This window comes from Strix uralensis, chromosome 7 (assembly GCF_047716275.1).
Source record: "Strix uralensis isolate ZFMK-TIS-50842 chromosome 7, bStrUra1, whole genome shotgun sequence".
In the NCBI taxonomy this organism is placed as follows: Eukaryota; Metazoa; Chordata; class Aves; order Strigiformes; family Strigidae; genus Strix; species Strix uralensis.
In genome coordinates this window covers 23,732,983-23,754,811 of record NC_133978.1, presented here as the reverse complement: position 1 = coordinate 23,754,811, position 21,829 = coordinate 23,732,983, and the positions used below count along the sequence as shown (strand labels likewise).

Genomic DNA, 21,829 nt, shown 5'->3' with positions numbered 1-21,829 from the left:
AATAGAGAACTGAAATATTCACAGTAAAGCTGGCTCAAGAGTATCTTGAATATACTAGCTTACATAATTTTTATATCAGTTTAATCAAAAAAACCAAACTTCAGCTAACATTTGAAAGAGCTCTGAAAATGCTCTGCTGATTATAGATCTGTTATGATTGCTTTTTTGGCAGCCAGATTAGGTTTATTGAGGCATTAACAGGAAGGCAAATGGAAAGGCAGGAGACAGCAAAATGAACACTTTCATAGACGACACTGCCAGACCAGGACATAAAGAAGAAAATGATGCAGTAAAAATGATGTGACGTGGAGACTGCTCAGGCCTAGGTGAGACAGCTGTTATGCTGCAACTGCAACATAGCATGCTGAGCACACATTCAGAGTAACCTTGGGCTCTTCCTTCCCATCTGCAGTAACAATCTCATGTTACTGTTTGGTTTTAAGAACTGCAGGACAGGGATGGCCTTTGGGATGTGCGTCTGCCAGGTCAGGTCAGTCAGTCCTACTGTAACATAAATCCAAGATATCTCCTAGCAAGTGACAGATCCTGGGATCTTCTTTATAACTAACTATTGATGATGAAACAGAATGGGAAGCAGAGTTGGTTTTTTTACTGCACTATTATTCTTCACAGGCCACTGAAGGTAAGCTTCATCTACTGGCTTGCGGTTGTAAGGTTTAGTACAGGGATGTGTTTAAAACTTGAGAAACCATGAGAGCTAGATTTTGAAGGCATGTGTTTTTAAAACCATTTTTAATAAAAAAGGAATGCGTTTGTACAACTGAAAATTTCCATATGTTAGAAACATTGTGTTAAATTTGCACTAACTCCAGAAGACATAAGACAGGGTGGACAGACAGTCTCCTGACCTTGGTCAGAAGCCCAGCACGACCTTTCAGATATGGTGAACTACCACTCGGCAGTCTCATTCCCACAGCTTCCCCACTTGAACACCAGAAAAATAATTTTTCTCCAGGCTAAATAAAGTAGTAAGGGAGAAACTGGGCTGGCTGGAGCATGGTGGAAGACTCAACACTGGGTAAAGATGGGATGGAGGCTCCTGTTGACAACTGGTTCAGTCCTCAAGCTTGAGTCTTAGCTTTTTTGCAGGCTGGCAGTGTTGTTTCTTCCTCCTCAACCTTCCGAGGCTTCTTCACTGTGTACACTACCCCACAGGCACTCTTCCGAGTTTCTGGAATATACAAGTAGAAGCTGCAGTACCTCAAATAAAGTGACACTAATGCATTTAATGCATACTCATTTCAGATGTCCATGCCCCAAAGCACAGTTCAACATGTTTAGCAGCCAGCCAGTTATTATATGTAGCAGGTAAGCAACCTGCATGGGCAGGAGCTGGAGATACACTGCATTATGGAGTGGGAAAACTAAAGGGAAATCTGATGGTGGGTGTAGAATTACAGCAAACATTAGGAAAATTGAAGTCAGCAGAGGTTGAGGGGTTACAGACACACAAAACCATAGGAAACCAGGTTTAATCAGTTCTGTAGTCACAGAAGGCCACATTCTTGAAGCACTGTCAAAAGCACTTCTGAGCAAAACATACTGTTCTTAAATATATTAAAAATGTATTCACATACCCCAGGATTCTTAAACAGACTATGCTGGCACAGCTATGTTGGCAGAGGCTCCCCTATACATACCACGTAAGTGGCTTTATGGTATTAAAAATATTTTATTTACAGAACCCTCAGCATTACCATAAAATACTACCGTGTGATGTTATCAAACTCCTCACATGTTTGCCAAACAACCTAGTGAGCCCAATCCAACTTCACAACTACTGGTGGGAGGCTTCACTACAAAATTTGAGGTAGAAGAGATTCCATACAAATACTCTGTTAGCAAAGAGGCTCAGCAAGAACTTTGCCAAAATATATTGACTTATTCTGGGCTAGTATTCTTTGCAGGACAGGGAAATGACATCTGTTATTTAATTTCACAAGACAGACAGACGACAGTCAAGAAATTCCACATAAACTTGACAAAAACTCTTCCAACACACTGTCTCTATGTAGATAAGTAGCAGGCTGAGGGAGGACCCTGTTCGCAGAAATGCCCTCTCCAAGAGATCAAAGCTACTTGCTGTGAATTATAGCAGGTTCAAGCCTCACCTCTGCTAAAACAAGAAATGCAAACCAAATCATACTGTGTGTTTGAAACTTAAAGCAACTCAGGTTGTTGGGAGGTGTCCAGAAATCATACCTACCCAACAAATCTTGACAGAGGCAGAAATTAAGAGCTAGATGCGACTGCTCAGTCACAAAGTTAAACTGCCATCAGAATAAATAACAAAAATCAAGAAACACTAAGAACCAATAAATAATCATGTGAAAGGGAGGGTAGAGATGTAGAAATTGGTGCTACAGTGGAAAGCAAAGGCCTAAATTGATTGCTGGAACACAAACTGTGTCATCTCTTTGCTGCACTGACACCAGGAAAGCTTTTGATTTCCAGTGCAAGGGGCCACAAGTTAAATTTCCACTTTCTTAATATTAAAAACAGGCAAGTAGAAGACAGCTACTGTAAGCTGTCTCTGCTGAGAGAATAAGGAAGCAAGTTTTGCTTCACCAAAACACTTCAAGCCATTGTACACTACACGAAACTTTTTTTTTCTAAGCAGCAAGCACTCAGGGTACTTGATTTTGCATCGTTTGAAATGGTCCACATTGAAGAGCAGGTCAGAAATAGACCACATAATGAAGCATCAGAAAGGGATGTGGCAAAGGTTCCTTCTGCAATCATGCTGCAAGAGGGTAAACACAAAACACATAGATCCTGATTTTCTTGAAGTCAATGATGTAGTTTCTACTGGTGTCACCGAGATCAGCATTCAACCCTTTTTGAAACAAGGGACAGTTTCACTACAAAGCACAATGGGCAGATCTGTGTTTTGGCTAAACAGTTTTTGCCTTGTTAATGTGGTTAAGCAAGTACTCCAGTACAAACAGCACCATCAGTTCATTTGCTAACATGGCAACAATGGGAGCTAAAACCCTAAGCTGACTTGCTCTATAAGGTCTCAGACCTTTTGGAAAATATGCATTAACACAAACTTAGTTTAACCAATGCACGTGTTATGTAGACAAGTTTGCATGTGCTTTTCACTTACCTCCATGAAGCATGGTGGCTCTGCAGTTGGTAGACACAGCTGCCTTGGCTTCGCCTTCTGACAGGCCAAACAGCAAACCTCTGTCACCTTTGCTCAGGATCAAAATGCACAGAAAGGAACAAACAGAATAGGAAAATCTGTCTGCATGTTAGGTTTGCTTACAAGTAACTGGGAATTAGCAAAGCTGTAACTCACAGTGACATTTTGCATAAGGTTACCCAGAGGCAGGGAACTGAGGCACTCAATTCTCCTGGCTGCAATTTCCCAGCCCTCCTGGAAAGCTCCTGGCAATGTTGCTTTTTCCAGGCAAGGAGCTGTACTTTTGAAAATAAAAGTCTGTCAACACGGGAACATTTTTATATGCATAATCAAGCAAAAAAAATACCCCATTGAAAATTTCAGTTTTAGGGAAATGACACTGGCTGAAACAAAAGCATTACGCTGGAAAGTTCCCAGCCACCTTGACAGGGATGACACCAGATTACGTATGTTAATTGGGGTTGAGCCTGACTGCTCTTTTTAAAAGGGAAGGAAACACTGCACATAAAATCCTCCCAGGCCACACACCCTCCCACACAGTTCTCACCACTCAGAGCACACTCCTCCCCTTCAATGGACAGTCCAGATACGTGCTTGTGGGGTGGGGAGGGGGCAATAGTGAAAATGTATCTGAATTCCTAAAAGGGGAGAAAAGGTACTCTCCTTGGTTTCTAAAACACAGCCACTTACTTAACAGTAGATATGTAACTAAGGACTGGAAAATTCAGACCAGAAGCAACCAGCACTAAGATAGGAACTTTTTCTTTCTTAATATAATTTTATCCCTTCTTCTACCAAAGATGTGGCACCTTGGAGATCATAAGTAATATTTTCTGGTTCAGTTCACAGTGTCCATAGAATTTGTATGGGTTTTATTAATTTCTCTGCTTACACCCACACAGTATCAATGCATAGCACAACAAAACATACCTGTAGCTGAACACAGGCATTATTATTTACAGTGATTGCTCATGCCACCCCATGACCAAGATCTGTTGCTCCTTCTGCACCTACTCAGAGCCCTGTCACTGAATTGGTTGCCAACAAGCATCACTGTGTAAAGTTCAAGGAGTGTAAAGGATGGAAGTATTTCAAAACCACTTTGAACTTTCATGTGTTACTATTAACTGCTGTCTTTGACTTGGAAAAAGGATACAGATTAGCCACATCGTAAGGACCTCGTAGTTCTAGAGGCTAAAACAAAACAAAGAAGGTTGGACACGTGCATGCACTTCTCTCGCGGGCTGACAAGAGTGTGAGCAGGCAGGACAGGGCTATCAGAAAAGCAAGATTAAATGCTGTATAACAGCAAGCTACTGAAGATGCACTAGGAAATCAAGTAAATACTATTATTTTGGAAAACAGAGTCCCCATTTGGGAGAAAACTGTCTTGGAAAATACCACAGCAGCAAAAAAACCCCCACCCAATCAAACAAAAAAAAAAAAAGCCCCAAACCCCATAATACAATTCTTTGGTAAAACTGATTTAAAAAACTCACAAGATGGCAATCATATTTAAAATTACAATTTTTGTATGTTTAATATATAATTAAAGCTGTATTTTCAGCCACAGATAAATCCTCAAATTGTTCTGACTTCAAAAAAAATCTGAGACTTACCCTTTCAGCTGCACTAGATATAACAATGTTCTGGAAAACAAAAGAGAACAAACGTTCATCTGTCAGACAGCATCAAGAAATGAAAAAAAATCAGCAAGCAGCAAAGACTTCATAAGCATTAACTAAGTTCAGGCTCAAAGCCCAATTAAACATCACAGTATCTGATGCCCTCAGATGAAGTGAACTCTAGCAGTGTGTGGATCTTAATTTGGGGACATGAATAAACCCAAGTCATCTCCCTGCCCCCTAGAGAGAGAGGGGCACAGGGACAAGTGCTCCCTCACAGTTACAAACCTCTCATACAGATGTGAGTTGAATAAGCACTGCATCTTTTGGAGGGATAGGCTAAGTGGTATGTCAGAGCGATGGCATTAAGCAAGCACCTATCAGCCTGTATCTCTCATAGTGGACTTTAAAGGGACCTTAGGGTAAAGAAGAAATGCAGAGTTGCACAGACTGTTAAGAAGCACCCTCCTTTATTTACACTAGCTGAAAGAGACCCCACACAAATGACAACATGGCCTGAGCTGTAACCGAAATGGACTTAGACTCCAGGATACCCCAGAAGCAGCTTACAGATAGTGCCTTTAGACAGTCTGGTGCTCCCAAATTTTCAGCCTACTCTGTGTTGCGGTACAACTCAACCCCAACCTCAGCATTCATGTCAGCCTTAAACACACACTGGTTCTGGAAATCTGTCTGCAGCTAGGCAGTGGCTGCCAATGCATGCTATACACTCACTTCCCGTAATACTGGCACCCCCATGAAAATCACCAGGCAGAGACACATCCTTCTTCCTTCTCTCCCAAAGGTTTCTGCATAACAGGTACGTGACTGCTTGGGGGCTGGCAGATACCACAGCTCAGCTGCCAGCATTCTGATGTTAAACCTCCAAGGATGCTCACCCAGGGGGAGACTGTTTTGCACAGGTGGAAACTTTGCAGCAGCAAAGATTTCTTGCACCTTTCATTATACTGAATAAAAGGCTTTGGGAATTCCTGCTTGAGGGGGTGGGAATGAGAATTGTACTGAGGCAGCAAAAGACTTTCCCTCTCTGACATCAGTACCATCAACACATCTCACCACCTTCGGTTATGAGGTGGGGCTTTTGATCCCTTCCCACACTGCTTTGCTTGTCCTGCCACCTCCCCGGCACAAAGAGCAGGGCTGACACTGGAAGAAAGTGCTCTGTGCAGCTGGAACTCAACACATAAAAGAGCTATTTGCATGGAAATGACTGCATGTTCACACTGTGCCCAAGGTTTCCTCATGTGCTGAGGAGGAAAGGATGGAACAGACAACTCTGCCTTAGCATAAGGAAAGCCAGAAGCAGGAGCAATACATACATCAAAGTGACTTAACAGCACACGTTATGATGGAGCCTAGGATATTTCTTTCTGCATAGTTCACCTTTAAAATGACTGCACTACAGATCCCAAGGGGGCTTTTCAGCTTCAGTGGTGCTGACTGCAAGAGTTTGCTGGGAAAATTCATCTCCTGCTCTGAGCTGTAGCAACCAATGCCTGTCTCCCAGGCTTGGAGAAGGTCCCAGAGCAGCTGTGTGAGCCATCTTGAACCAGTGCGGGATCGTGGTTCACTGCTGTGCACTGGAGATATGCTCCGTCTGGTTCAAAGGCAACTGACTTGCAGTTAGGGGATGGGTAAGATGGGAGGAGACAAGAGCAGACAAGAAAAGCACTGCTAACAAGTGAAGGAGAGACAGGCAAAGGCAAATCCAAGGGAAGGGCTAAAGGAAAGAACCCAAAGGCAAAACATTATCTCCCCAGGTAAAGAAGCAGCAGCTGTTCACTACACTGCTCCAGGCACAGTACCCACACTCAGTTACCAAAACATGGGAGGTGAGGGACTGTGGCTAATACACACCTTCTGTCTGGCAAGGCAGGTGTGTCCCTCCCTCATTCCCTGCACATTTTAACATGTCTTAAGGACTCTGCTCAATGCCAGCTCTGAGGACACCAGTAAATTTCTAGAAGTTTCTCTGCTCTACTACAACAGAGGAGGAACAAAAGGATCCAAAAGCTGCTACAAGTTCAGCAACTATAGGTTACAGAAGGGGAGAGCTGCGTGCCAGGTGCCAAGCAAGCAGCCTATGGACCAGCCATCCCATGTCTCGCTGAAGAAAGGCCTTTACATAACTGATGGAGGCGAACTGCCAGTGAGGGCTAATAACCATCTCTGCTAGACCACCATGTACTGAGCCTGGAGGCAAAAAATAATGGCAAGAAATAAAGACAAACTAGCAGTCCTCTCCCAGCTCGTCCAGTGCCTAACAACAACTTGTCATGCCCAGCTCCAGCTGATTTACCTTCCAGGCACAGACGATGCACTAGATTGACAGATGCAGAAAGAAAAGGCACTGTGCACAGACTGAGTGCCCAAACATCTCACTGTTTGTGACGCCAACTCAACTAGTGTTCTCCAAATCAACAACCACATGAGAAACGTATCTTTAACTGCACAGAGGAAAGAGGAGCACTGGTAAAACAGAATCCCAAAGGAAAGGGGGTTTGTGTGTTTGTACATCTGCTCCAAGTTAGTATTTTGTGCAATTAACTCCCAGAGCTGGACTTCTCAGGAAAGGCTGTGCAAATACTCACTTTCTTCTGTAGCACCAAGGGAATTAATCTGTCTGACCCACTCTGCTGTCCTATAAAATAGGCTGCCATGTCTGAGGGGAACTGAGATAAAGACTGATCTGCTTTTAATTGGCCTTCCAAGCTGTATATCCCACTTCAGACTAGATTTGCAGGGTAATGTCAATTTTGGCTTCTCTGGACTAGTTAAGTGTGGCAAAGGCCATTTCCAATAAAGGTGGTGGGAGCCACAATCTCTTTTAACTTGGATATGTATTATGATATGCTTCCCTGTTAAAAAAAACATGGCCTGAGAGGACCCAGCATGACAGGCAGCTTAGCCTGGTAGCCTGGAAGGAGGTAAGGTATGAAAGCAATGGATTACAGGCATCTCAGCTGCAAGCATTACTTCTTCCTTGGGTTTCAGTAGCAGGGAAGGATGCAGTTGATCTGACTGCAGTCCTGGCTGATAGCCAGGTAGCTGTTGGGTTTGTTTTGTACACTAGGAATTTACTAACTGTTTAACAAAACAAGATTTCTACTTTTTTCTTATTATTTTCTATCCCCCATATTCAAGGTATACTATCAAAAAAGAGATTTTGGTCAATCAGAAATAAGAAATGGGGTAAAGATATGCATGGACTTCAGTTCTAATGCAAACCTTAGATCTCTAGCACTTCCCCCACCCCCCCCTCCTTTTTGTTTTGGGTATTGCATATCATAACGGCAGCTAGGTTGTTCTGAAAAAAGAATCTAACAGTTTGACAACTTAAGAAGAAAGCATGCAGTGGTGCATGGCTGGAAGTATCTGGAGCTAGAATAATTGTGTCCTTGTATTAGTAGGCAAAGATTGTGTCACAGCTTCAGAAATCCCAGCATCAAACTCATTTAAAATGGCTCAGTCTGTACAACTCCAGAAGAATTTGAACTGACTTAATTAGCTGCTTTCACTTTGAGAGCTTACCTTCCCTTTGCAGATCTGCATCAGGCTGATCGCATTTGAAATTGTGTATCTTCTCATTGTGGAGTCTTTGATGGCAGGCGTGTAAAGAAGTTCAAAGTAAATGCCTCGATCTATTGCCTTCACATGAAAGAGAGTGATCAAAAATCAAAAGGAGAGAAGCATAACAATCTAACAACTGCTGTCTATTATTGATGTAGCTTATTCTCAGCTTAACTGTGTTATATATGAAAAAATTAAGGCGGAATTGTTCCAGCAAGAACACAGCATAGCATGAAAGGGGCGGGAGGGAAGGTTTCACTGTATACCAAATATGTGTACTGGAATCTTGGGATGACAGATAAATGAAGTTTAACAAAATCAGCCACTTATTATTTATAATTGGCTTTCCATTATCACAGAGTTGAGGAGACAGGTAACTGCTGCTGGTCAGAAACAAGTCTTGAAATTTTGAGGACTCTCCTCCCCTAGCCCCACAGCCTGCTGTAAGGAAGATCATCACTTCCCACAGTACCCACATCTTGCAGATGAAAAACCTGTTCTTGCATAAAAACAGCAATGAAGACCCTTCTCTCCTGTCTCACAGCACACTCTGGTATTTGTGACAATGTTAAGTAACAATGAGTCACAGAAGAGGTTCCAAATAGCAACACTGATTGTATTTTCAGCTGCTTTAAAATCCTTTACTACCTGTCAAAGTACCTCACCAAAAGCCTAGTATTCTTGTTTTTGCAAACACACTGAGAAAGGTTAAGCAACTTGCTATAGGACACAGTGAGCTAGTCATAAAGACACAATTCAAAGCTAGGAGCCCTTTGTTCCATGGCCTATACTACATTCACCTGAAATGTCACTCTATGCTTTATACATATATTATTTAAAAATGCTGCAATGTTAATACTGTAAGAGAGTCGAGTAACTAAATACAGATGGAATTAATCCAGCTCCCACCCATGCATGACCTCTGCATGCAAGCACAACAGAAGCTATGTACACATCAAATGTTTTACACAGAACTTGTCCGACACCTGCAAACAAGAAGAGAAGCCTGAATTTATCAAAACCAAAGCAGGTGATGGCAATACATCAACTTCCAGTCAAGCAGATTTTTAACCTCATGCCCACCACTTCAGCTGCCTGCCAATCTGCCTGTCTGGCATCACAACAACCAAAACTGACTGCCCCAGGATGCACAAAACCAGTCTGACTGACAGACTGCCTTGAAGCTGTGAGTGTGGAAGCTGTGAAGTAGCTTGTAAGGAAAATGTCTCCAAACACAGGGCTCCAAGAGCCACCCAGCTCCTCAGCTGGGTCAGGCTGCTGGAGTTTTAGGCAGCTAGGGTACTTTCAAACAACACTTTATAAAAAATTGTTATTCCAAATGGAATGCTGGAATTCCAAATCTATAGTAAATTCCAAAGTATTACTTTCGTTCTGTTTCAGGATTCATTCTAATTAATTTTTAATTTTCATTCTAGGACAAACTTTCTGTAGAACAGGAAGGATTTCTAGCAAATTCTAAATTTAAATTTTTATGCACTAAGGACTACATCAACCAAGAATGCCCATGTGGAATAAACCTTGACATATACTCACAGGAAAAAAATTGTTCACCTAAGAGCATGTTCAGATTAAGCTTTCTGGCAAACCACTAACAGTGGGCAGAATTGTATTAGCAAAATATTTGATCCATGCTGATAGTCATCTTGTGTCCCAGATATTTAGCAATTCCATATTTAGTTCATTTACCAAGACATTCCTTTGTCTAAGTATGGATCCAATACAGTTGTCCTCCAAATAGCTGGCATGACATCCTTTTCCCAAATTAACACTGTCACTCACATTCTCCTGTCTTTTAAATCACAGGGCTGTTTATCTATTCTGACACAGCTGTACCACTTTTGGTTTGGGAAGCAGCTTAGTCAGCAACCACACCACATCTCACTGCTTATCATAGTAGTGGCCTTAAGGCTCTGTTTCCATTCCTTGGAAACACCATTTCTGCCTTCTTAAGTAGAGGACAGGAAGGAGAAAAAGAATACATCACTGTGCATTAAATACTGCAGTGGAGGCCTTGAAGTGAAGGACATCTGAAACAACACTATACATCATGCAAGAAAATAAAAGAACCACTTGGATGGGAATGGTAGGAAGGAAATGGTAGGGAATTCAACTCAGACTGGTATTAAATACAGAGTTTAACAGCAAGAAAACAATTTAGATGTAAATTTACCATATTCACAGGGGGCCTTCGGAAGTAGAATGGCAGCTTTTCTGTTACATTTATGCATACCAGATCCACATCTAGAGTTGTGCAAGCAATCTACAGCAAAGAAACAGGAACAGATTATTAAATATGCCAAAAAATGCATAACCAACTTTAGGTGCACTAATATTCTCCCTCATTTCTTAATGCAACAAATGTCTCTCCAGGGTGAGTTCAGTTTTAAAATGAAGAGGTGCTATGCCTTGCCTATCAGTAAAACAGCAGGCCTACAGGTGCACAGCTTGAGCATTGTGGGATTAAAATCCAAGCTGTCTCTCACTTACAGAACTACTTTTCCAATAAAATAATGACCAACCCAAAGGCAAGACTTATTGCTTTGTTTTTATCCGACACAGGACATGCAGAAGCAATGCTGGCTTTTGGCAAAAGAACTTGCAGCTAATGAAGGACAACCTCTGTTTACAACTGGAACAGCCCAGGAACAGCCCCTTACCCCACCACTCTTTAATTCCAGTGTAGCAACTGTTTTCAGGATTAATTATTTTTACCAGAAGCAACTGAGAAAAGACTGAAAGAAAAGCAGAATGTTAGACAGTAACTGGTGGTGCCTCATGCCCAGTACTGGAGGATGATCCTCAGGGCCTCACTTTTTTGGCTGGGTGGAGAATGTGCAGTCCTTCCTGAAAGCCATGTCTCTGGTGGAGTCTGAAGACGGCACTGAAGGTTATAGTTTAAAAGTTTAGCTTTGAACTCACACCACAATTTACAGCTTGAATTGAAAGATGGAAGGAATGAACAAAGGGCGGAGAATCTCCACACTGACATAGAGAAAATCAAGTGCACATAAAAGGGAGCCCTTGATTTATATGTAATCTCACGCACACAACGTATATAAGAATTGTATATGCCTACCCCATAAAGATGATTACACAGGGCCAGATTAATGTCTGTAAGCAGTGTTGTAACAAAGAAGATAAAATAGGCTGAAGAAGTTTAAAAGGAATTTTAACATAGGGGAACTCTCTGCATTCAGAAACCTGCCAGCAACAGCACCAAATACACCTGGGCCAGGCGCCAACCATTCATTCCTCCTCGTACCGGCACAAAAGCAGTAGGGGTGCTGGGCTACTCTAACGCAGGGCAGGCTATTGCTTTGTAAACCAGTCTTCTACTAGTCTGTTCACAGGAAATTTGGATGGAGATGAGAGCAGAGGCCCAGCTTTAGGAATGTTTCTTAGCTATTGATAGCACCCCCTCCTAGACAGGTGAGCCACAGCACACATGCAGGCAATTCAAAGATCCAGCAAACCACAAGGTTTTTGATGTTAAAATGTCTCTACCAAGCCATTCAGACTAAACTTATCTTCATGCCCTACCAACTCTGTTAGGCAGGACAGAGCTGGAATCTATTGCATTGAATTAGACTTGCATGTGTAAGTTTAGCCCTACTACAGTCAGTTTTACTCCTTTTCTTACATGGAGTCAAGCTACCATCTAGACAGAGGTGATTTATGGGAGCATCCACAGAGCAAATAGTGCTGAATCATGTCCTAGAAAAGATGTCAGTGAGGCCATAGGAAATTCAGGAAGAGAAAAAGCTGAAAATGAAGGAAAGCAAGAATACACATCAGAAACATGCAAGTTGCCCTATGTGATAACATGCCTTCCTATCAGCTTCAGAAACACTGGAAAACTCTTTTCCATTCTGCAAATTAAGCACAGTGTGAAAGGGAGTGACCCAAATGGCAGGGTATCTACAAGATTTCAGCGACAAGAACATTCCAGACAACACCACCGAGGAAAAGCAAAATCAAGAGTCATACTTCCCCATCAGGAGGAATTCCTGCACTGCATGGAAAGTTGGAGAGGAGATTTCTCCAAACACTCCAATGTACAGCCTAGCTTTGGCTCCTGGACAAGTCACACACACAGGCAAGTTAAGGTTAGCCTGCCTGCTGAAAGTATCTGAAGTGCAAAAACTTCATACAGAAAATGATATGCAGCAGTTGCACAGCCCAGCGCCTGCCCGGCCGCACCTCAGGCAAGAGCCCCATCTACTGGGAAACTCCAAACAGCCAGAAATAAATAAATTTGCCACTGCTTGGATGGCCTGCAAGCATTTTAGGAATAAACATTGAAATTTGGCTTTGCACTACATCCTCAGACTTATATAAGCAAGTGTTTTTTAGATACTGGTCATCTGTTAATTGCTTACAAACAGCAGGCAGAACTAACTAATATCATTAAAACAGAAATCTTAAAAAGCAAAATTTTTGAAAAGCAACAGGCACAGACCTTATTACTGGCACAAAGAGGATATTCCTGTTGCAGCCCAAAACAATCCTCTTGGGAGACTTAAAGGAGGAGCATGCTCTACAATTATCTTGGCAAGCACAGCTTCCTCATACCCCTGAAGACGAATTATTTGGAGGATCTGAGTACATTTTTCAGTACATATCACTGCCACACTCAGTCACAGAAAAGCTTCTCTGGCTCATGACAAGAGTGCACAGACTGGTTTTGGGCCATGCTAAAATTAGAGCACATCTCCAATGGTCATGTATTTCTTTTACAAAAAGATGACAAAACCTGTTCTATGAAGAATAATCCAAGTGCCAAATTGTTGGTAAGAAAGATGATGCTCTCGAGATAGCGATGAGTTACCAACAGCCAATTTTAAAATATAAAGTTAATTTGTGGTGCAAGATCCACCCTAAAAGGCTTTATCCTTAACAATAAAAGATCCACAAGTCGTAAAAGCCAGAGGTATACGCTGAAACTCCACATGTAACATCACTTGTGCCAGACTCCCTGTTGATACCTCTACAAAATTGACACAACTCTCCACAGAGGTAGAAAACCTAAAATCTTTACACGAAAGACAAACATACAAATATGCCCTGAACGTGAACATGTAAGGATGAAGTCTTTCACCTCATGCTGTTTGCAAGAAACATGTTTGGGTTCCCTCCCCAGCTCAAAGTGCTGCCAGCATGGAAGCAATGAACATGGTCTCATCGACAATCCTGCTTCCATCCTAAAAGACTGTCCATCAACTGCTAGAGTGTCACTGTCTGCATTGGCCTGTCTAGAGCACAGCCATCCTCTTTGTGTTGGCACAACTATCTGCGTGGCTGAATGCTGAATCAGAGCAGGAGAGCAGATCTGCCTGCAAAATAACTTGGCACAAACTCTGATTACTTTTCAGCCAAAGGTGTATTCCTCAAACCAAACTGCCATGCAGCTAAGCAAGCAGCTCCTCCAGCAGAGCAGAGACCTGCAGAAACGAATGGCTGTTTATGCCAGTTTAAACACTGTCACAACTGGATTTCCAACTGCAGCAGAACTCACAATAATGGCTGAAAATAAAAAAATACCCACCCTTAAATCAGGGAGAGCCCCTTTCCCCCAAAACAACAGCATGCCCCTGCTGATTACCTGGCTTCAGATGCTTGTTTAACACATGATAAATGAATTGACCTCACTTGAGAACTGAGATTTTACATTGTTGCCAGAGACCAAAAGAAAGAGGTGGAGAGTGGCCCTCAAAAGTATTTTACAACTATTTGCCTCTCTCACACCCCCAAGAGTCCTAAAATCTTACAAGGAAAATAAAGCAGTCAGAAACGAGCTTCATTAAGCTGCAACTGTTATAATTAATGCTTGAAATCTTCTGCTAAAAAAATTCTTTGAAGTTCACCTTCTTCTACAGCCTCTTGCTTTGTACTTTGCTTGGAAAAGTTTTCCAAAAGGAGGAGAAATAATTTAGAAAAACAAAACAGAAGCATATCATTTTAATGTGTCAAACCAGGTACTCAGCAATACTAGAAAACAGCTTTAACTTATTTAAAAAAAACCCAAAACAGACTCAGTTTTATACTGACAAGCTCTCTTTGAAAGTAAATTCTGGCATTCCTCCGAAGAGTCACATTTGCTTTTGGTGTCCCTGTGCCTTCTTCACACTGCTTTAAACTCCATGCCTGTTTGCTGCCTACCAAGGCTAACAGAGATGCGATGCTTTCACCTACCCTTCCAGTTCAGAGTTAATGTTATTTTTTATGAGCTTGCAACAGGTCAGACATCACAATTTTGCGTTTTGTAAGAAAAACATCCTGACAAAAAGATAACTTACTTCCAGATGCTCCACTTGATCAGACCACTCACATCAGCTGTTACCAAGTATTTTTGATTAAATTCTTCTCAAGTACAAGAGAGACAGAGATAATGAACACTTATGACCCAACAAGCCAAGCTGAGATCATACTGCCTCGGATGGTGTTTTAAAACTAGGCATTTTTCTGGTAGAAAGGGTCTATTCAAGATATAGCAGCTATGGATAAAAGTCGAAAGACAATATGATACTTGGTGCTGTTAGTTAACAGCTGAAGAATTACTGCACATCACTGTAGGTATCACCTCTAAATAATAAATGTCTTCTTCAGTCAAACACCAGAAATGGACCAAGCCAGTTCATGGTCAAACAGTTGCAACACCTTGTTTTTCTAAAATCATAGAAGTGACAAAGTATTGGGGTTTTTGTATTTCTACTAAGCTAAAACAACATGAGAAACAACAGCATTGGGCTAAGGTCACAAATGAGTCCTAACTAAGGTTTTGGAAATGATTCACACCCACTATTTTCTCTCACTAGCATACTCAGAGTAGTACCACTGCTACAAACATCAGCATCTGTTCAGTAACACAAATTTTGTGGAGGCAGTTTTCAGTTGCAAGTTTGCTCTGAACAGCCAGGATAAAATCTTAGAGTGAGAAAATGACTGTCTGCCCTTCAAGTATTTCCCCTGAGGCTGCTCTACTTTTCTACAGCCTCAATGGTTTTCTCGGCAGGCAAAGTAACAAACATATCATGAAGTCACAGAAGTGCAGCTTCTTTCACTCAGCTTGAGCATCCAAAACACTCAAAACAAAACAAAACCAGAAATCCAGCAATGGAGCAAGGGCTGTTATGTTTAAGCAGGCATGTTTAATTTTGGAAATTTGTGCTGGGCTTTTGTGTACGTGGGTTTTGGTAGCAGGGGAGGGGGCTACAGTGGTGGTCCCCTGTGAGAAGCTTCTCAACACACCCCTAGCTCCAAGTCAGACCTGCCTCTGGCCAAGGCCAAGCCAATTAGTGATGATGGCTGCGCCTCTGCAATAACGTATTTAAGAAGGGGAACCTGAAAGGAGGAGTGAGAGTTGTGAGAGGGAGTTACAAGAAGGACACCTATACCAACACCAAAATCAGTGGAAGAAAGGAGTAGGAAGGGGGAGGGAGAGGTGCGCCAGAGCAGAGACCCGCCCTGCTGCCTGTATGAGACAGCAGGGCCGCACCCTGCCACTCGTGGAGGTCACTGGTGGAGCAGACGCCCACCTGCAGCTCATGGAGGATCCCACACCGGAGCAGGTGGCTGCGCCCGTAGAAGGACAGGACTTTGTGGGAAGAACCAGCCCCCGCTGTTGTAGTTTGGTGCCGAGAGGATTGCAACATGTTGGGGGGGACCCACACTGGAGCATCTTGGAAAGAATGCATCCTTTGGGAAGGACAAACGTCAGAGAAAGTTTGTGGAGGACTGTCTCCCATGAGAGGGACGCCACACTGGAGCAGAGGAAGAATGTGAGGAGTCCTCCCCGAGGAGGAAGGAGCAGCAGGACTGAATGTAACCCCATTCCCTGTGCCCTGCACTGCTGAGGCAGGGAGAAGGTAGAGAAATCAGGAGCAAAAGTGAGCCTGGGAGGAAGGGAGGGGTGGGAGAAGGTGTTTTTAAGCCATGGGCTTTTAAGACTCTGGGCTCAAACCACACAAAGTTTTACTTTATCTGTTCACAAGATGCTATGACAACCAGAACTAGCTGTCTTGTAAGCTCTTGCTCCTCTTTTGATTTCAAATAAAGAAATAAAAGGAAAAAATGAAGAAAGAGATATCAGCTATTAATTTGGGTGAATTTCCAAGAGACCTAATACTAAAAGGAAGACGGTAACTCTCAGAACCATGTTAGTTCTGCTTTAAAATCCTCCCACTTTCCCTGGCATTTCAGAGACCAGGAACAATTAGTGCTAACAGAACATAGCAAACGTGTTTTGGGAAAGCTGTCACTTTGAGAAGTTGAAGTTCAAGACAGAAATTTTCTACATGCTAATAGTGTGCGTATGTATATATGTATATATACATATATATTAGAAAAAAGATAGATGTTGTTTCTTCTCACTAGAGAGAAGTACTCAGTAGAGTACAAGACACACAAAGGAAACCACAGTGCAGGGGCACACAAGTCCATTCATCAAGTAGATGTTTCAGACTTTAACCAGTCACCTCAAGGCCTTGCAGCCTCCTTTAATCCCTCCCAGCCTTCTCAGTTTATCAACTGACCAGGCAGCCTATGTTGCTTAATTATCCCCATGACCTGCAGGCCTGTAAAAAATGGGAAATAAAGCAAAACAAAGTATGTACTCAAACTAGCCCAAGGCAATAAAAGTTACTGAATGAGCATTACAGATCAGATGATTATACTTACATGGAATAGTTTCTCAGTCTTCGGAAACACTGCTATGATGTCATATAACCTTATATTTGCAGATGTTGATCTCTACAAAAGGAGGAAACAATTACTAACTTAAATTCTGACAGACACCAAAGCTATACACAATGATTATGACCAAAATAATGAGAATAAAATCCCTTTTTCACTTTAAAGTACTAGAACAAAGCTAATAATCACCCAGTTACATAGGTTGTCTCTGCTGTGAGCCATACTGGGAAGTCATTCATTCTCATTTTGAGGCTTGTCCCACACACCCACTTACACCTTTTGCTTCGATCACATAGCACTAAACCAAACAGACACAGGGCTTGTTCATGGTCTTCTGGTTTATGCACAGAAGTCCAGAAATCAAAGAAAAGAACAGAGGAACAGAACTGTTGTCCCACATTGACAAGCGATTAACAGAAGCCATATCCAGTCTTATAAGTCTGTATCTCTTCACAATCACGTTGTTTGCTAAAGATATGACCTGAGAAACCACTGCTGAGAGTCCTATAAAATCCACAAAGTTCTCCCCATACAATTTCCCAAGTTTCATTTGTTCATTGAGAAAAGGAAATAAAAATTGGAAAATTAATATACTAAAAGTACTTACCAAGAGATTACAGTGGGAAGGATCAGAAACAACAAGTGTTAGTCGGGTTAAGACTTTAATTCTTTTAGATGTCCCCTACAAAAAAGAAGTAATACAAAAGACTTAAAAAGCTCCAGAGCAAAAAATTGTGGTGACTTTTACTCTGTCCGCTATAAAAAGAAAATGGTGCCTTGCTCCTCTAATTATTCAACTACATGTATTTATACTGTAATTATTCAACTACAAGAAGATTTGAAATTCACATGAAGCGATTTAATAATTTCTAAAATAATGAATAGAGCCTACTCTAATGCGAGTGTATTGTTCTGATGCTGGGAGTTTTCACAATCAAACAATGGACAAATTTATCTTTTTTGATTAACATGGAATACACAAAATCACATATACACACACCAAGCTAAAAAACTCAGAATAATAATATATATAATGTACATAGACATACTTGTACAATAGGCAAAGATGGAAACAACTCTGAAGGAGATACTGGCTTGACAATTTCCTTAAAAGAGAACAAAACAAAGTTACTCAAAATGTCAAGGATTAAGTTTATATTGTAAACAAAAGCTGTGTTCCAATCCTAAAAAGACATTTGCCATGCTAATAAAATATTTCCCAGGGACAATACACAGACCATATTAAAAGTTAACTCTGGGGCAATTATACTGAACTATAAAACAGGAGATCCATTACAAATGCAGACATTTGTACTTGCGTCTAGTTGGGCATTCTGCAGATAAAGCTATCTGGGAACATGTAATAAGGCATGTAGGTTTACAAGAGAAAACACTCTAAGAACAAATAACCTCAACAAAAATTACCTGTTTCTTTTCTTTAAAATCGATGACATGATTAAGAGCAACTGCAGAATATCCCACTGAAAAAGTAAACACATAGTAAGAATATCTTGTCCAGTAAACAAATGGAAACAAATCCAAACAGAAACCTCTTAAACACTTATCACCTAAATGTCTCAACATTAATAACCACATGCATATTTACTTTTCACATTATTTTTTTCTGAAGATTAGTTCACCAAAAAAATACCTTAAAATAAAAAAAGTTCCATTTGCCTCTTAATACACCCAGCTCTGACAACATTTACTTGATGGCAGAGCTTTATGAGCATGAATACTCAGGGTTGGGGTCCCCAGATATTTTGCCCTAGTTTGGTCCTGTTGATGACTTTCTTTAAAGAATATGGTTAAGGGCATTCAGGACAGTTGTTAAAACAGCAGACAACACAGAGCTGGGAGAGATACTGCTATAGAAGGCAAGGTGAGCATTCAAAATGATGCCGACAAAAAGGTCTGGTCCCGCAGGGATCAGAGGAAGATGGTGCACTTGCCAAAGAGAAATCACGCCCCAACACTGGACGGGCAGCACCTGGCTGTACAGCAGTGCTGCAGAGAAAAGACTTAGGCCGTAAGAAACTGCAGCTGGAAAAGTGTGTCCACGTTGGGAAAAAAACCCCTGTTACACTGGGATAAAGGGGCAGAGGCAGAGCCCACAGGACGCAACAGGAGCTCTCCTTGCTGCTCAGCACTGGGAAGACCTCGGTCCTGGTCACCCCACTCACAGGAAAGCGCAAGTCGAGCGGGGAGAGCGGAGAGGAGCGAGGGGAACGCGACCCGCCGGGGAAGCCGCCGGCGAGGTTTCGCCCCCAGGGAGGGACACCTCCGCCCGGAGACTCACGCCGTGCCCACGCCGGCCCGGCGGGGCTGCCGCTCGCGTCCCGCTGCCCTCCCGGCCGGGCCCAGCCCTTCCCAGCTCAGGCCCACCGGCTCCGCACCGCAGCCCGAGCCCCGGGCCAGCCCTGCCGCCCTCCCCGCGCCCGGGACACCGACTCACAGTGCGCCGCGGCCTCCAGCAGGCTCTGCAGGGCCTTCTTGTCCGGCCCCTGCGGGAGGTTCAGGTCGGCGAAGCCGGCCATGCTGTGCGCAGCGGCGGGGCGGGCCGCAGCCGGGCACGGCACCCGCCCCGCCCCGGCGGCCCGCGGCAGCCTGGGGCTTGTAGTCCCCAGCCGTCCCGGGCCGGCCGGGCCCGGCGGTACGCGCCAGCTGCATCTGCAGAACGGCAGCAGCCCGCGAGGAGCGTGTTTCACATCCCCGCGGGCACTCCTCGGTCGGAGGTGCTGCACCAGAGGGCTGCGGTGAGCCAGGGGAACGGCTCTGTGGTGAATTGCTCAGGTCTCAGGCGGGGCTCTGAGGAAGCTCAAACCTAGTTCTGAGGAAGATCAAACCTGGCTCTTTGCCACTCTACCCAGCCGAAGCAGAGCAGGCCGCGGCACACCGCTCTGCGCAGAGCCCCGGCTTGTACCCACCAGGTGGAGCAGTAACCTTGCTGGACTGAAGCACTAGCGTTAAACTAGTTGAGCTCCATCTGAACACTGTCAATAAAAAAAAAAAAAAAAAAAAAAGGAACCCTTTCTAGTTATTGAAAGGTCTTCTCTTTCCTCTGTTAGCTAAAAAAATGTGAAATAAAGCCCCGAGCTGCCATGCCAGAAATACCCCCAACATGCAAAAGGTCTGAGGAATCGTAATAGACCAGTAACCAAATACATATTCATTGTGTAGAGCTGTTAAAAAAGCACAAATGCCATTCTACCATTCATAAATAGCACAGAATTTGTAAATTACAGGTGGTAATTACCACGAGGGTTTTTTCTGTCCAGGGACTTATAAAACAGCAGGTCTGCGATTCCCATCCAACTTCGGGTGGCACTCCAGGGCCTCGGCTGGGCTGGGAGTCCTCTGCTTTCTCTTTCTTCAAACTGGGCTAAACGTTCACAAAGGGAGATCTGTGGGGTATGTGGAGCCCTGAATTCTTAATGAGGCAAAAATGCTCTAACCAAGGCCAAGGCATTGATGCTGCCAACTCCTGGTACATCCCTGCTTACAGGGTCTGCCCCTGGTGCAGCTTGTGCCAGGTGTGTCTGGGGATTTGTGGCTTATTTCTACCAAAGAGATCACATGGTTTACAATGGATGACCGAGATACAATAATGCCTTCTCGGCATGTTTCTGGCCTTGCTATCTGATGAGTTACAAAGACCTGGGGTGGTGGTGACAGAGAAGCTACTTGTGGGGCTGCAGAGACTGGACGAGGAGCTCAGGGCAGCTTTGAGGGCTGGTAGACAACAGCCTGCCACATCTCTGTGACATGGAAAAGACGCATCACTCTGAAAGGGAAAAAAAATAAACAGCTGGTAAACCATCTTTGTTCTTGCCACATCTATGGCAGCATTCTGTTCTTGACAATAGTGGGTCAAGATATTTCAGTAAATGAGCTCTGTTTTGGCCTATCTGTGTGCGTAAGGTGCTTGCCTATTATATTAGATCAGCCAGTACCGCTTCTCTGCCAGTCATTCGAACAAGCAGTGTAGCCTGAACGGTATTGTCAAGGCTTTTCTTTGATGTGTGTGAAAATGAATGTGTGAAAGTCTTAATGAATGTAAGAAGCAATCCATAAACATGTATCAATTATTTTTGAATGGCCTTACTGCAGCAGTGTTCAGAGACATCAAACAGGATTAAGCAGTTTTGCATCTAGCAATATACAAGCAAAACAAACCCTTCCTTGAGGCATTTAAAATGGATAACATTTAAACAGATCTTTGTGCAGAAGATCTGCAGAACCCTATTTGCTGTAATGGTGTAAGAATCTGAGTATGAAGCACTTTCACCATCAAGTACTATGAATCATGTACTCAGACCAGCGTACAACTTTATTTCCTACACTAATTACTCAGATCTTAATACTTTTGTTTAGGCCAGCCCCAGTGATCTACTGAAAACTTCTTTGTCGTCTTCATTGTTAAGCCACAAGTTTCCAATGTGCTTTCTTTCATAGGTGTCCTGGACCCCTCCTGGTGGAGCCAGATCTCCTCCCTCCAGGTGTTTTCTTTATCAATACACTTAGATCTCAAGGCAGTCCTTTCTGTAAATTTTTATGCAGAAACCCTAACAATTCTAATATGTTTTCAGTGGGCAGCCCATGGTGGCAACTATTAGATTTTTTTGCTTTAGTTCTGCGTTTAGCGCTTTTAGGGAGCTAAGATATTATTTGGTACTATCTGTCTCAGCAACTCAGTAACATGAATGTCATGGTCACTTTTATCATAACTTCA

The 21,829-nt window shown here is 42.9% G+C and overlaps 1 protein-coding gene across 3 annotated transcripts; it reads right to left on the bottom strand.

Annotated features, from left to right (window-relative positions):
• Positions 1–736: 736 nt before the first annotated feature.
• RPP30 (ribonuclease P/MRP subunit p30) lies at positions 737–19,682 on the bottom strand. 3 transcript variants are annotated; one of them, XM_074874909.1, is made up of 11 exons: positions 19,553–19,682; positions 18,523–18,578; positions 18,147–18,203; positions 17,705–17,779; positions 17,083–17,154; positions 10,577–10,666; positions 8,347–8,463; positions 4,789–4,818; positions 4,326–4,363; positions 3,131–3,249; positions 737–1,192 (listed from the first exon to the last, which is right to left on the bottom strand). In XM_074874909.1, the coding sequence occupies exons 1-11, from the start codon at positions 19,632–19,634 to the stop codon at positions 1,083–1,085; spliced, it is 846 nt and encodes a 281-aa protein (XP_074731010.1). In that variant the 5' UTR covers positions 19,635–19,682; the 3' UTR covers positions 737–1,082. The 3 variants fall into 3 exon arrangements, with proteins under 3 accessions (XP_074731010.1, XP_074731011.1, XP_074731012.1); XM_074874910.1 differs by having other exon boundaries at positions 3,131–3,210; XM_074874911.1 differs by lacking the exons at positions 737–1,192; positions 3,131–3,249 and having other exon boundaries at positions 4,332–4,443.
• Between the last annotated feature and the right edge of the window lie 2,147 nt (positions 19,683–21,829).

What these genes read in the sequence shown, in the direction of transcription:
- RPP30 (XM_074874909.1), bottom strand. Translation starts at nt 19,634, where the DNA reads ATGGCCGGCTTCGCCGACCTGAACCTCCCGCAGGGGCCGGACAAGAAG. An exon ending in CTTCCCACTGTAATCTCTTG is followed by an intron (nt 17,155 to 17,704) that starts GTAAGTACTTTT and finishes CTCCTTTTGTAG; the next exon opens with AGATCAACATCTGCAAATAT. An exon ending in GAAGGCCCCCTGTGAATATG is followed by an intron (nt 8,464 to 10,576) that starts GTAAATTTACAT and finishes TTTCATGTGAAG; the next exon opens with GCAATAGATCGAGGCATTTA.